The sequence below is a fragment of the Dreissena polymorpha genome, chromosome 3 (assembly GCF_020536995.1).
Source record: "Dreissena polymorpha isolate Duluth1 chromosome 3, UMN_Dpol_1.0, whole genome shotgun sequence".
Lineage (NCBI taxonomy): Eukaryota > Metazoa > Mollusca > Bivalvia > Myida > Dreissenidae > Dreissena > Dreissena polymorpha.
The window spans coordinates 144797305-144809634 of record NC_068357.1 but is presented as its reverse complement, the minus strand read 5'-3'; the positions used below and the strand labels follow the sequence as shown (position 1 = coordinate 144809634).

Genomic DNA, 12330 nt, shown 5'->3' with positions numbered 1-12330 from the left:
CTGTACAAAGAACTTTTTTGATGTTTCTGAAATACACAAACCAAGCTGTAAAACATGTTCCGTCAAACATGTATTTTAATACTTATAAAACATTGTCCCTTAGGCTCTTTTAGAACCAGCCTTTAATGATTTTATGTTTAGAGGAAAAATGTGCCTGCATACATGTATAGGGAAATACCGTCCATATGGTCATTTAATGAAAAAATGCATAAAAAATCTTTCGTCATGTTTCCAGATGTTGTTTCAAATTGAACATGCTTCAACGGTATTTGCTGATAGTTGCATATATGATATTCCAACATGATCAACACATTCAAATAAGTCACAGAACGAAGCAGATGTGTTTATATTTATAAGGGCAGGCTGCAGCAACTTTTCACCGCAATTTGTTAAAACGGTCATGACAGAGAAACATGTGCTGCTCACACAGGAAGCCATTTTTTCTGGTCGTCTCGAGCAAATTTGTGAGCGTCTGCAGTTATCGATTAAAAAGGTTACAAAACACTATATTAGGCATTCGTATTCAGCTACAAAATCGTTTCTGCGAGATTGATTTTTTTCCTAAATTAATAAACACATGCACTATGGTTACAGAAGGACACAAAACTGAGTGAGAGCGGTAAATTTTTAAATATTTTTTTCCATTTTGAAAAAATAGGTGCGGCAAATCTGACTACCAACAAATCAATTTGGAGTGTCTTATTTGTGAAAATTGAGTTGTGAACTGTTCAAAATTGTAAAAAAAATAGTTGTCAACTGTTCAAAATTTTGAGAAAAAAATGTGTCAGAACTCATAAAAAATTGTAAAAATGTGTGTAACAAACTTCTTTTAATTGCACAAATGTAAGTTGTTAACTTCTCAAATTTGTGGAAAACTGCCATTCCCAAGGAAGGAACAAAGCTTTGTCATCTTAGATATTTTCAAGATTCACATTCTGACAAAGTTTCATCAGGATGAAATCATACACGTGGCCTCCTAAGGCGTTCATTTTTTCCCAAGATTCAACAGTATTGTTTATGCGTGTTTCCCAGATACAAATGTGTCAGATTCAGGTGATATGTTTTCTTTACATTTGACCACATGACATAGTTTCAGTTTTAAATTGGCCTAGATATTGCATTGATTTTCCCCACCACTTTGAAACTGGTACTAGTACCGGTCAAATTGGAAAAATTAACATTGCTTTCATCCATATTGGAAAATTTATTTAGTATGCTGCATAATAAGTTGCATTTAATTAATTAAAAAAGAAAATTGTTGAACATCTTTATTATTTTATTCATTTGCTGCCATTATGTCACAACATATTAACAGGGTAATTTCCCCTAATCCGCATGGTCTTGAAAATGTCAAAAATCTTGTTACTCTGTCACTACCTTGTGATTTATCTATTAAGCTACAAAATTTAATTTCATTAGTGAGTGATTCGTGCAACAGATTTAATATGTGAACAGTACACAATGAGTTCATTTTAAGGGGCCTTTTCACAGATTTTGGCATGTATTGAAGTTTGTCATTAAATGCTTTATATTGATAAATGTTAACATTGGGTTTAAAAATCACCAGTAAAAAAAAAAAAGAATACAATTAAAGAATTTAAAAAAAAGTAACCTTCAACGAGGCTCGAACAACTGACCCCTGGAGCCATGGTGCAAAAGTCTACTGCTCTTTCCACTAGACCATCAACTCTCATATCAGGATCAATGTATTTTAAACTTTATAATCGTAGTATCAAAAAAAAAACGACAAAAACTGAATTCTCCAAAATATTCAATCGTTTTGCTTTGCAACGCTTTATAATTTTCAGGTTTTTAAATCGTCAAAAAATGTACATAATGGATATATTAGAGCATGGTATACTGCAACACGGTTGACTTGTGGTACTTGAGGAATATTCACTTGCGCCTATAAACGATCTTCATATATCAGATAAATGATTTAAAGGACATTCATATTTAACTTAATTTTATTGGACAACTGCCTTTTTATGGCAAAAATCCTTCAATATTTACTGCCGTAGAAACAAATCAAACACCACTCTCCGCCATTGTTGTTTATTTTTTCTCCAGTTAGATTTGCGGTAAATAGGTTAAACAGCACCAATTTTTAAATAAACATGAATTATTAAGACTCTGACATACTTTCAAAGTAACAATCAATAAAGAATATAACAATTTAAATAGATGGAATTTAAGACATCAAATAAAATAAATAACACAGTTATTTTCAGGCAATGTTGTATATTTTTGTTACGACAATTAACTGAACTATAGAAATTCAAATATTTTTAAAGTCTGAGTTTTACAACATTTAATTACCAAAAATCAATTCCAATCTGTAGCAAGAGATGTTTTCTGTCAGATTTGACAAGTAGGTCACGCAGGTTTTTTTTTAAACAAAATCCAGAGGGCGCTAATGTAATACCGCGAGTCAACCCGACCCGCGAGTTAACTGGGTTTGAGTATAAATGTTCAGTATTACTGTTTCCTCACAAATATCATAACTTCAAGGAAAATTTGCGAATCTGAAACAATTTTTTCAATTTTGTCAATTTACCAAAGCGTGAAAAGGCCCCTTTAAATAATCAAACGACTATCACAAAACATATACAAGCATATACAATACAAAACATATTCCGGACGAGCCCAAACCTTTTGAGATCGCGGTGGTGTAGTGGATGAGGTGTCCGCCTAGCGAGCGGGAGTTCGTGGGTTCGAACCCCACTCGGGTTGCGTTCTCATTAACTCCTCCATAGATACCTAGTACTGGTGCTTGCCAGGAAACGGACTCGATAATGTCCCTCTGCCTATAATGCTCGAAAGAGCGGTTGGCAGTATACAAAGATAGATAGATAAGATAGATAGATAGCTGAAAAGGATGCACTGCAACAAGTTCAAACAGTCGCGTAATCATGTTGTATCTATATTTATCTAATTAAGTATACACAAATCAGCTTAAAAACAATGCATATATTTTACTTTGCTAAAGGATGGTCAACTTTAGTTTTCGTCGTCTTTACGGCAGATTTCGTTTCTTTCATTAAACGCCGCAAATCATCTTTGGTAACCGTCTTCTTCTTTTTCGTCGCCATTTTGAATTAAGGCTACATTGCACTAATAAATCATCACTTTCTTTTGAAAACTCCTATTTGACTGGTTCCGAATGGAGTAGAATAACAACAGTCGTTTGTTGGCAGAAAAAGCATTTCATCAAGGATTTCACAACAGTCCTGACTAAGGGAAGAAAAAGAACTAATAGAAGAAGAAGAAGAAATAGAAAAAGAATAATAATAAGAAGAAATAGAAAAAAGAAGAAGATGATGATGATGATGGTGGTGCAGGTGGTGGTGGTGATGATGATGATGATGATGATGATGATGATGATGATGATGATGATGATGATGATGATGATGGCGACGACGACGACGACGACGACAATGACGATGATGATGATGATGATGATGATGATGATGATGATGATGATGATGATGATGATGACGATGAAGACGACGACAATGACGATGACGATGATGATGATGATGATGATGATGATGATGATGATGATGATGATGATGATGATGATGATGACTAGATTAAGTATAAGTGTATATAGTGCAGAGCATTTGAACACTAAAGGGGCTGATCTGAGAGGATAAATATGCCACTGTTATTTGTTTTTGGTGTAATACAATAAATATCACACAACATATAAAGGAAAACAACGTATTGTAACCTCTCAATGGCGTTTGAAATATACATAATAATTATGCACTACATGGAACAGCAAAATGTGAATAGCGTAATAGTGTAAAAACAAACCGCTGACCATTTGAGGCCTTAGTATATTGTCCGTACCCGGGGTACAATTTAGTATACTTAAGAGTACCCGGGGTACTTTTAAGTAATACCCGAGCCGACAATGACCAATCAAGTCTTAATGGACCGTACCATAAGCCTTTAATTTAGCCTTATAAATGTTTTCGAAATTGCTGTTTTGCTTTACAGTTATTTACTTCCATATTATGAGAATTAGTATTAGTTTAAGCCTATTTATTTTAGCTCGATTGCATCGAAAGTCTCAGGCTTATAGAAATGCTCTCGAGTCCGTTTCCTAGGCCTATAACCAGTACTTGGTGTTATTAGTTGTAGTAGTTGTATGCGTATTATCTCAGTAGGAGTACAAGAAAAACTGTAATAATTTTATGTCACAGTTTATTAAGAAAAAAAACAACTTCTTTTTCAAACTCAGGGCATACTTAACATTTTCGCAGTGGTCAACCTACAAACCAAAAGTAAAGTAGACGTTAAAAATCATGTTGCGAAAAGTTTAGTGCGCAGTAACCCAAAATGTCTACGACTATCCGGCAATATCTGATAAATCCGGTGTTGTAGTTTGTTGCCAGTCGTGCATTTGGTTACGTTCAATATTGTCGTTTGCTCTGTGATAAAATATACAATCATCGAAGTTTATTAGGTTTGTAGTTCCCGCAATTTATTCGTATTCATATTGCATGCTATTTTGAATTTGCATTTTTCTGATCTCTGTAAATTTGCTTTGTTGCACACCTTTCATCATTTGTTTAGAAAATTTATCAATTTTCGGACTAGCGAACACAAATTTCCAAATTCAAGTTAAAACAGCACGTTATTTCCCAATAGAAAGTCCTGACCCCATTCTCGTAGGGATTTTTTAAGTTGAATCATTTCTAATAGTTAAACATATCTTACGATTTCCTTATATATATATATATAGTTATATGGAGCGTAGCCTAATTTTGATCACTTTGTTAACATTAAGAACACGGCTCTCGTGATGACATCACATGGATGCGTTCCGAGTATTTTGTCTGACTAACATTTGTATGCTTGAAAATAAATACCTCGTGTCCAAAATGAGGAAAAATTTGCATAATTGCATTTCAAAATCTCACTTCAGCTGAAATAATCCAAATTTAGCCCTATTCCATTCAAATTTTCAGTACAGTGAAGTCGTCAGTTCCGAATCACTATATAAACTACCCATGTATATTTTAAAACGGCGATCGATTTTAATTTCGGATATAGGGCGTATAACATATAATTTTAACCTCTATGCTTCGCTCACCTTGATTTTGAATTTGGTTCTAAATATAAATGAGTGTTTATGTTATTTCTAAACCGAAACCTTTCTCCATTTCCGATTAATATTCTCCAATAGCGAATCACGTGACAGAAGGTGCACTTTATGACTAGGGATCGTCTCAAAACGAACTCGAACTGTCAAAATAGTTTATTTAATGTTTATAACAACTAAACTAGCTTTTGATCACAGATTTTTGTAAAAACTATAACAATAAAGAAAGCAAAAAGTAAAATATAACAAAACAAAATTAAATGGACCTCTACCTGAGATCACACAATTAAGGGCACCTGCATATAATATACATATGTACTACAATATACAGCATACTGTTTCCAAGCAACAACATAGAAAACAAGAAGAAGGAATAGATCAAACAAAATAAAATGGGCCCTACCTGAGATCACACACTTGCACTTGCATAAAATATACTATAATATACAATCTTATGATTAGCCTTTGCCCACTGGAGACAACACAAGCTTTCTGAGAGGAAAGTATCATTTCTCAGAGCACAAATAAGAGATTCTAAACAAACAATTACATTAAACCAGAAAATAATGCGCGATTTCAGCCTGTGTAGGTTGCACATGACAATTCAAGATAACAGTTAATGCAAATAACAATGACCAGTTTTCTCAAAGAGTATCCAATAATTGAATAGTCCTGCTCTGCTCCGACATGGATGGTACATTTTAATGCAAAAGACAGTGATAAAAAATAAATACATATATCTATGTAGTGTTAATGCGTTTATAGGACAGCATTTTTTTATACTGAAATATCAGTAAAAATAAATGAAAACAACATATAGTTGTATGAATCAAATCTTGATAGCATACCATACAGTATTGTCACACAAAAATATGAGAATGTATAAGGAAGCAACAGCACACAATGCATGTCAAGGTTCTATTGTAGTAAATATTCATGTAAACTTTATCCAGATAATATGCTTATGAAGGTGTTTTAATCTCACTTAACTAAGAAAATCTATTTTAAAAGATAAGCAAAATATACGTAACATAATAACATTTAAAATGATGTTTTGTGCAAACTTATTCCACAAAATATAAGTGGAACATGGGCTAACTTTCCTACAACATGACAGTCACATATATAGACTGCTGCCCCAGGACTGGATTTAAAATATTTAATTAAAATATACAATTTCTTTTTTCAAAGGGGATGAACCCAGTCTCACAAATCATATAAATTCAAAATATGAAAAAGTCAACTGACCATGAACAATAACTAAATCAATTTCTAGACAAATAGGAATTCAAGCTTTTGGTAAAAACTAGAAAAAACAAACAAACTGGGAACTAATTAAAATAAAATAAGGAAAAGGTTGGTAAATAAGCAACTGCTGGAGAGCTTTGGCAAGTGTACAACACTAATAAATTCACATGGGTAGAGCTAAACACTATCACAGATGCATGGGTGAAATGTCTGGGTAGCTGCATTTCCCCCATTGCCTGTCGGGGCACGTCTGCGTCCTTCACAATACTGAAAAAATAATGATATAAGCCTTACTATTTTTAACCAGGTTTTCCGAAGGAAAAAACTGGTTATTAGATTGGCGAATGCGGGCGGGCTGGCTGGCTGGCTGGCGGGCTGGCTGGCGGGCTGGCGGAATAAGCTTGTCCGGGCCATAACTATGTCGTTCATTGTCAGATTTTAAAATCATTTGGCACATTTGTTCACCATCATTGGACGGTGTGTCGCGCGAAATAATTACGTCGATATCTCCAAGGTCAAGGTCACACTTTGAGTTCAAAGGTCAAAAATGGCCATAAATGAGCTTGTCCGAGCCATAACTATGTCGTTCATCGTCAGATTTTAAAATCATTTGGCACATTTGTTCACCATCATTGGACGGTGTGTCGCGCGAAATAATTACGTCGATATCTCCAAGGTCAAGGTCACTCTTTGAGTTCAAAGGTCAAAAATGGCCATAAATGAGCTTGTCCTGGCCATAACTATGTCATTCATTGTGAGATTTTAAAATCATTTGGCACATTTGTTCACCATCATGGGACGGTGTGTCCCACGAAAGAATCACGTCAATATCTCCAATGTCAAGGTCGCCACGACTAAAAATAGATTTAAAAAAAAAAAAAAATTACAAAGGGGGTTAATTTTTTTTGGTCATTTCAAAAGTTCAGTTTGAGTTTTCTCCCTTTATCAGATTTTTTTTTCACAATGAAAACCTGGTTTTGTGACAATTTTTTCCCTTGTAATTATACTTCACGTGACTAGCACATGTCAATTCCCATTTACCCATATTACAGTCACATGCGACATTATTTTATCACCATTTTTTAGCTGAAAATAGCACCATTAGTTTTCCACATCAAGAGAATATATAAATATACTGCATTTAATTCATTTTTCTTTCTGGCATTTGCATATTTTTTTAAATAAAAACAAAAATAAAATCACACAATTTTAAATTTTTATAATCAGATTTAATTAAATTGGAATACATTGTTTTCCTTTGTCTATGAGTTAATACCAGCAACCTTCCTTTTAAACGTCCGTACATTCAGAAATGTATGTGCCAGAGTGCTTAGTAAATGAATAAACAAGCAATTTTCGATTGTGTTTCTCTTATTAATTTTTGTTGTTTTGTTCAGTATAATACAATAAATATCAAATGATTCACATCCATACAGGTTGATATAACTGGGTTAGGTTAACATAACCATTCTCGGGTAAACATTATGTTGTTATCACCCTGTATGGGGTGTGATACATGTATTTATATATATTTAAAAATAAAATTGCAATGTAACTTCAAGCATTTTAAAGAAATAAAAGATAAATTTGAATTATATTTTCAAACAGTATAAAGTAATTAATGGTAAGATGCTCATATATAAATGGTTACATAATTTTTTGAAGCCCCTGTTGCTTCTAGTAAGTTCTACTCACATGTTTTCATAGTAGCAACATCATGTTTCCTATTCAATAATGCAATATAAAAAATGCTGGTTGGGACCAAATATAATTACATTGTTTTCAAGCAGTATTAAGGCTTAATTTAAGCATTAAAAATAAAAGCATTTCATCCCAGGCCAAGTGTAAAGGCCAATAATAAAATTTACAATATCACTTAACGATGTTTGACAGGTAAAAATTCGTTTGAGATTACCCCTGGTTTACTTCATGTCTGTTTCGGAACTGACAGCTGTGGCAGTGAGTCATTTTCGAGACTCTAAATTCACAGTTTGACTGAAAATGTATAAATCTTATTGTTTTCTTATTTCCTGATATATTACCTTCATATCTATTCCAAGATCACTTACCATGCACAATCCGTTATAGAAGCAAACGTGTTCTAATTTCCGACGACCGATCTCGAAGACAGGCTTTTGCCGCCATTCAAAAATATGTCTGCGAGCATTTCGACAATTCAGATTGTTTACATTTGTCTATTTTTTTCCGGTTTGTTGTGAAAAAAATCATCAAATATTAAGGTGTATGGCTGTACAATTTGTTCAATCATAAGTGGTAAGACTTATTTTTCAATGTTGAATGAAATGTTATTTGTTTCGGAACTGGCGACTTTTCGGAACTGACGACCTGACTGTACTCTTTAATTCATGTACTTTTTCACGATTCTCAGAAAATGTTGCATGGAACAATCTGTGTGTGCACATCGTGAAAAATAGGTGGCTTGACAATATGCACATGTTGATTGGGTATGCCCTGTCCTGATTGGATGCTAATTTTATCAAATCGTTTACAAGTAACATAGAGCAAAGTCACTTAATGTTGACATGTCTGTTATTTCGACATGCTTTGACATATTTTATATAATTCAGCCTAGTGTGGTGCATTCTAGTCAATTTAAGTTTATTTTTGATGACATCATATATTTCTTACATCATCAAAATATTTCACCCATAAAATTTGCATTCGTTTTTTCCGTAAGCCAAGGTTAAATATCACGGATTGTTTTGTGTTTTCGCGCGATTGCGGCCCTTATACAAAGCTGTAAGACAAGCAGCAACCAACGGTAAGTCTCTTTTCGTTGTTTTTTTCGGGAGTATGTTGTTATTTGTATTGAAAACGGAAAAACAAACATGGAAGATCATATTTTTAAACAGTGCTTCTATGCTGTAACCTTTTAGGCGGTAAATGCAGGGGTGTCGAAGTAAGGATCAGGGCTTTCCACAGGCCATTTAACGATCCCTCGCCGGGGCGCTTTAACTTCGAAATTAGAGTCCCCTGGGGCGCTTGAAATTTTCCGATCAATGTATTTTTCAGTAAAAGAAAGTGGAGATTGTCAAACAAAATCAAGGTTTCTCTATCAGTGTATCAATATTCCCTGTTTTAAAAGAGCACTCAGTACCTACTTTCACAAGTAATCGCCATAAACACCACATGGGGTAATGGATAATCCACTGATAAGACGCGCGTATCGATTATTCTAGCCACATTACACAGTCATTTAAATGCTGACAAGGATGTATCAGGTAACTTTCCAGTCGTCAAACTGTGATGTTCATCGTCCAATCGGTTACGCAAATGCTTATGACTATGAGGGCAGGAATTAACTAATGACCATTATTTTTTATTGACGTCGGGCACAAGTAAGAGTTTATCACATTTTGATTAGCAAGAAGTTAAACCATTTATGTAATATAAAACTGGTAACTAGTACAGTACAGTACATTAAAGACGTTTACGGGCATCATCATCACACCTTTTTACTGTAAGCAAGTGTTACCTATGACTCATGATTAATTCGAGAAATTAACTGCAAGTGGTAAACAATTAATTTCTAATAGCGAGTAAGTTGTGCAAATAACACCCGGTTACAATTATGTGATAACAATTTTATTCCAGTACATGTATATTTCATCATGTCCATTTAGAACTGATTCACCTGGTTTTTATGACATTTATTCGACACTAAATGCGCTTTAAAAAAAATTGTTGAATTAATTACGCACACTTGTAAATGTTTCGTCCGATAATCGATACTTAGAAGACTGATGATGGCAACCGGCCGTAATCCCCGTGGACAACGTGAATTTCATGCATAATTCTGTCAAAACATTTATTTGACTCGTAAGTGTTTAAACAAATTATCGTTGAATTCATAACGCAACTGCTAATATTTGTTGAAATCTCAAATGGGAATAATTAAATTTGTAATTGGAAACCCATTCCCGTAGGTGGATGTTAATGCGTTTTTAATCCGAAACACACTTCCGAATGTAAATGTTAGCGCAACGTTAAAATATTCTTGCTTCAAATTAGCAGTGCAAATTTATTTTGTGTCGAATGTTTTTCTCAATCAAAAAATGCGCAAAAATTACGCAGCATGTACAACGTCGCGTCATGTGTATTGTGCGTATATTGAACGTTTTAAAAAGCACACAACACGCCAGGGGATTGACGCATGTTCAGAGGCAATATTTCATTAAATCTATAAATAGTCACTTAAAATTTATTTGATACTATAGAAAAATGGCAAGGTTTGTGTTAAAGAAATAATTGAGAGCTTTTATCGTAAGTATTAACCAGAAAGTGATTTATACAACGGAATAAACGGGATTATCGGGTAACAAATAGAAACTTGAAAAGTATACAGTAATAGAGTCGGGTTGAAACGGATGTATTGGGGAATCGTTCGAGTCGGGATTTTACTATAATTACCTATGTGCTGGAAAGTTTTAAAACAATTAAACAATATATAAAAAAAAATATATATTTTAAAATGACTGGGGGATTTTCTTGAAGAGTCATAGCGCAACCAATGACGTCTTTTGACGCTGTTTTTCTTTGAGTTTAAATGCACCACAGAACATGATTGACACGTTAAATTTTTTAAAAATCAATGTTGGGAGGGGACACCCCTCCCGAAATACCCCAATCAGCCCCGGGGCGCCTAACTAAAATTCTGTGGAAAGCACTGGTTAGGATAACATAAATCGTTAGGACCGTTAATTTGACATAGCAAATAATATAACTAAATAACTTTTTTTTTTTCAGTCTGAGTCATGTCTAAGCAAGCAGGAGCGTCGAAGTACCGGACTTATTCGCCAAGCAAAGTTGCAGCTGCAGTATCTATGGTGCAGAGCGGGGCTATGTCTAAAAGAAAGACGGCTATTACTTACGGTATCCGCGCACTACACTGATAGACAAGTTGAGCCGGAAGACACCACTTGGATGTAATCCAGGTAAACCTTGCATATTGACGAAGGCTGAGGAGGTAGTTCTGGTTGACTGCATGAAAATGAACTTACTATCGAGATAAAGAAAGTCCTTGACGCAGATGGTAGGTCTACCCCATTCAAAGACAATCTTCCTGGTAAACACTGGTACCAAGGTTTTTTCAAAAGGCACCCAGATATTACTGAACGGAAGGCTATGGCATTGGGGCACCAGAGGGCTTTGATTAGTATTGAGATGGTCGAAGGGTGGTTTGCTGGCCTTCAGACTTACCTACAGAAGGAAGTTGCAGATTGGGAAGCACTTCTCAATGACCCTCGTAGAATATTTAACGCTGAAAGTTGAATTTCCTCTATCTGTGACAAACGGAAAGGTTCTTACCAACAAAGGAGTACGTCACGTTTATCAAGTGTGTACCAGTAACAAGACCCAGATAACTGTGTTGGCATGTTTCAATGCTATTGGTAACTATATCCCTCCACTCATTGTCTACCCTGGTGAACGATTCAGAGATTCCGGAACCCTTGTCTTTTTTAGCCATATATGGACACACAAGTAGCGGTTGGATGGACAATAATTTGTGACCTACCGTACCTTGAACATTTCAATGATTTTGTTTCGAAGCACAACATCCCTAAACCTGTTTTGCTGCTGGTCGACGGGCATTCTACCCACATGTCGCTTGCTGCCGCTCACTACTGCTTTAGCAACGACATTATTCTATATTATCTTCTCGAGAAGGCCACACACATCCTCCAGCCATGTGACGTTGGGTTCTTCTCGCCCATGAAAGCTGCATGGAAAAAGGAGGTCAAGGCTTGGCAACTAGCCAATCTAGGGCAAGCATTGACAAAGAAACAGGTCCCCGGTGTCTTCCGAAAGGCATGGGAAAGAGTCGCCAAGTTGGAAAATGCTGTCCATGGTTTTTTAAAATGCGGAATATTTCCATTCGACCCCAAGAACATTGATATGACAAAACTTGATCAATCAAAGGCTATAATTCGTGAGGTTGATGATGAAAT

The 12330-nt window shown here is 34.9% G+C and overlaps 2 protein-coding genes across 3 annotated transcripts in view; one reads left to right on the top strand and one right to left on the bottom strand.

Moving 5' to 3' along the window:
- LOC127871851 (zinc finger protein 830-like) overlaps window positions 1–3113 on the bottom strand; it is a 39342-nt gene extending 36229 nt beyond the window's left edge. The window contains exon 1 of the mRNA XM_052415106.1: window positions 2980–3113. Coding sequence (XP_052271066.1) covers window positions 2980–3092 — 113 coding nt within the window. The 5' untranslated portion in view covers window positions 3093–3113. The remainder of the gene's footprint in view (window positions 1–2979) is intronic.
- Window positions 3114–4353: 1240 nt separating this feature from the next.
- LOC127871832 (alpha-(1,6)-fucosyltransferase-like) overlaps window positions 4354–12330 on the top strand; it is a 62089-nt gene continuing 54112 nt past the window's right edge. For both annotated transcript variants that reach the window (XM_052415066.1, XM_052415065.1), the window contains exon 1: window positions 4354–4474. The gene's annotated coding sequence lies outside the window, so the exon portion shown is untranslated. The remainder of the gene's footprint in view (window positions 4475–12330) is intronic.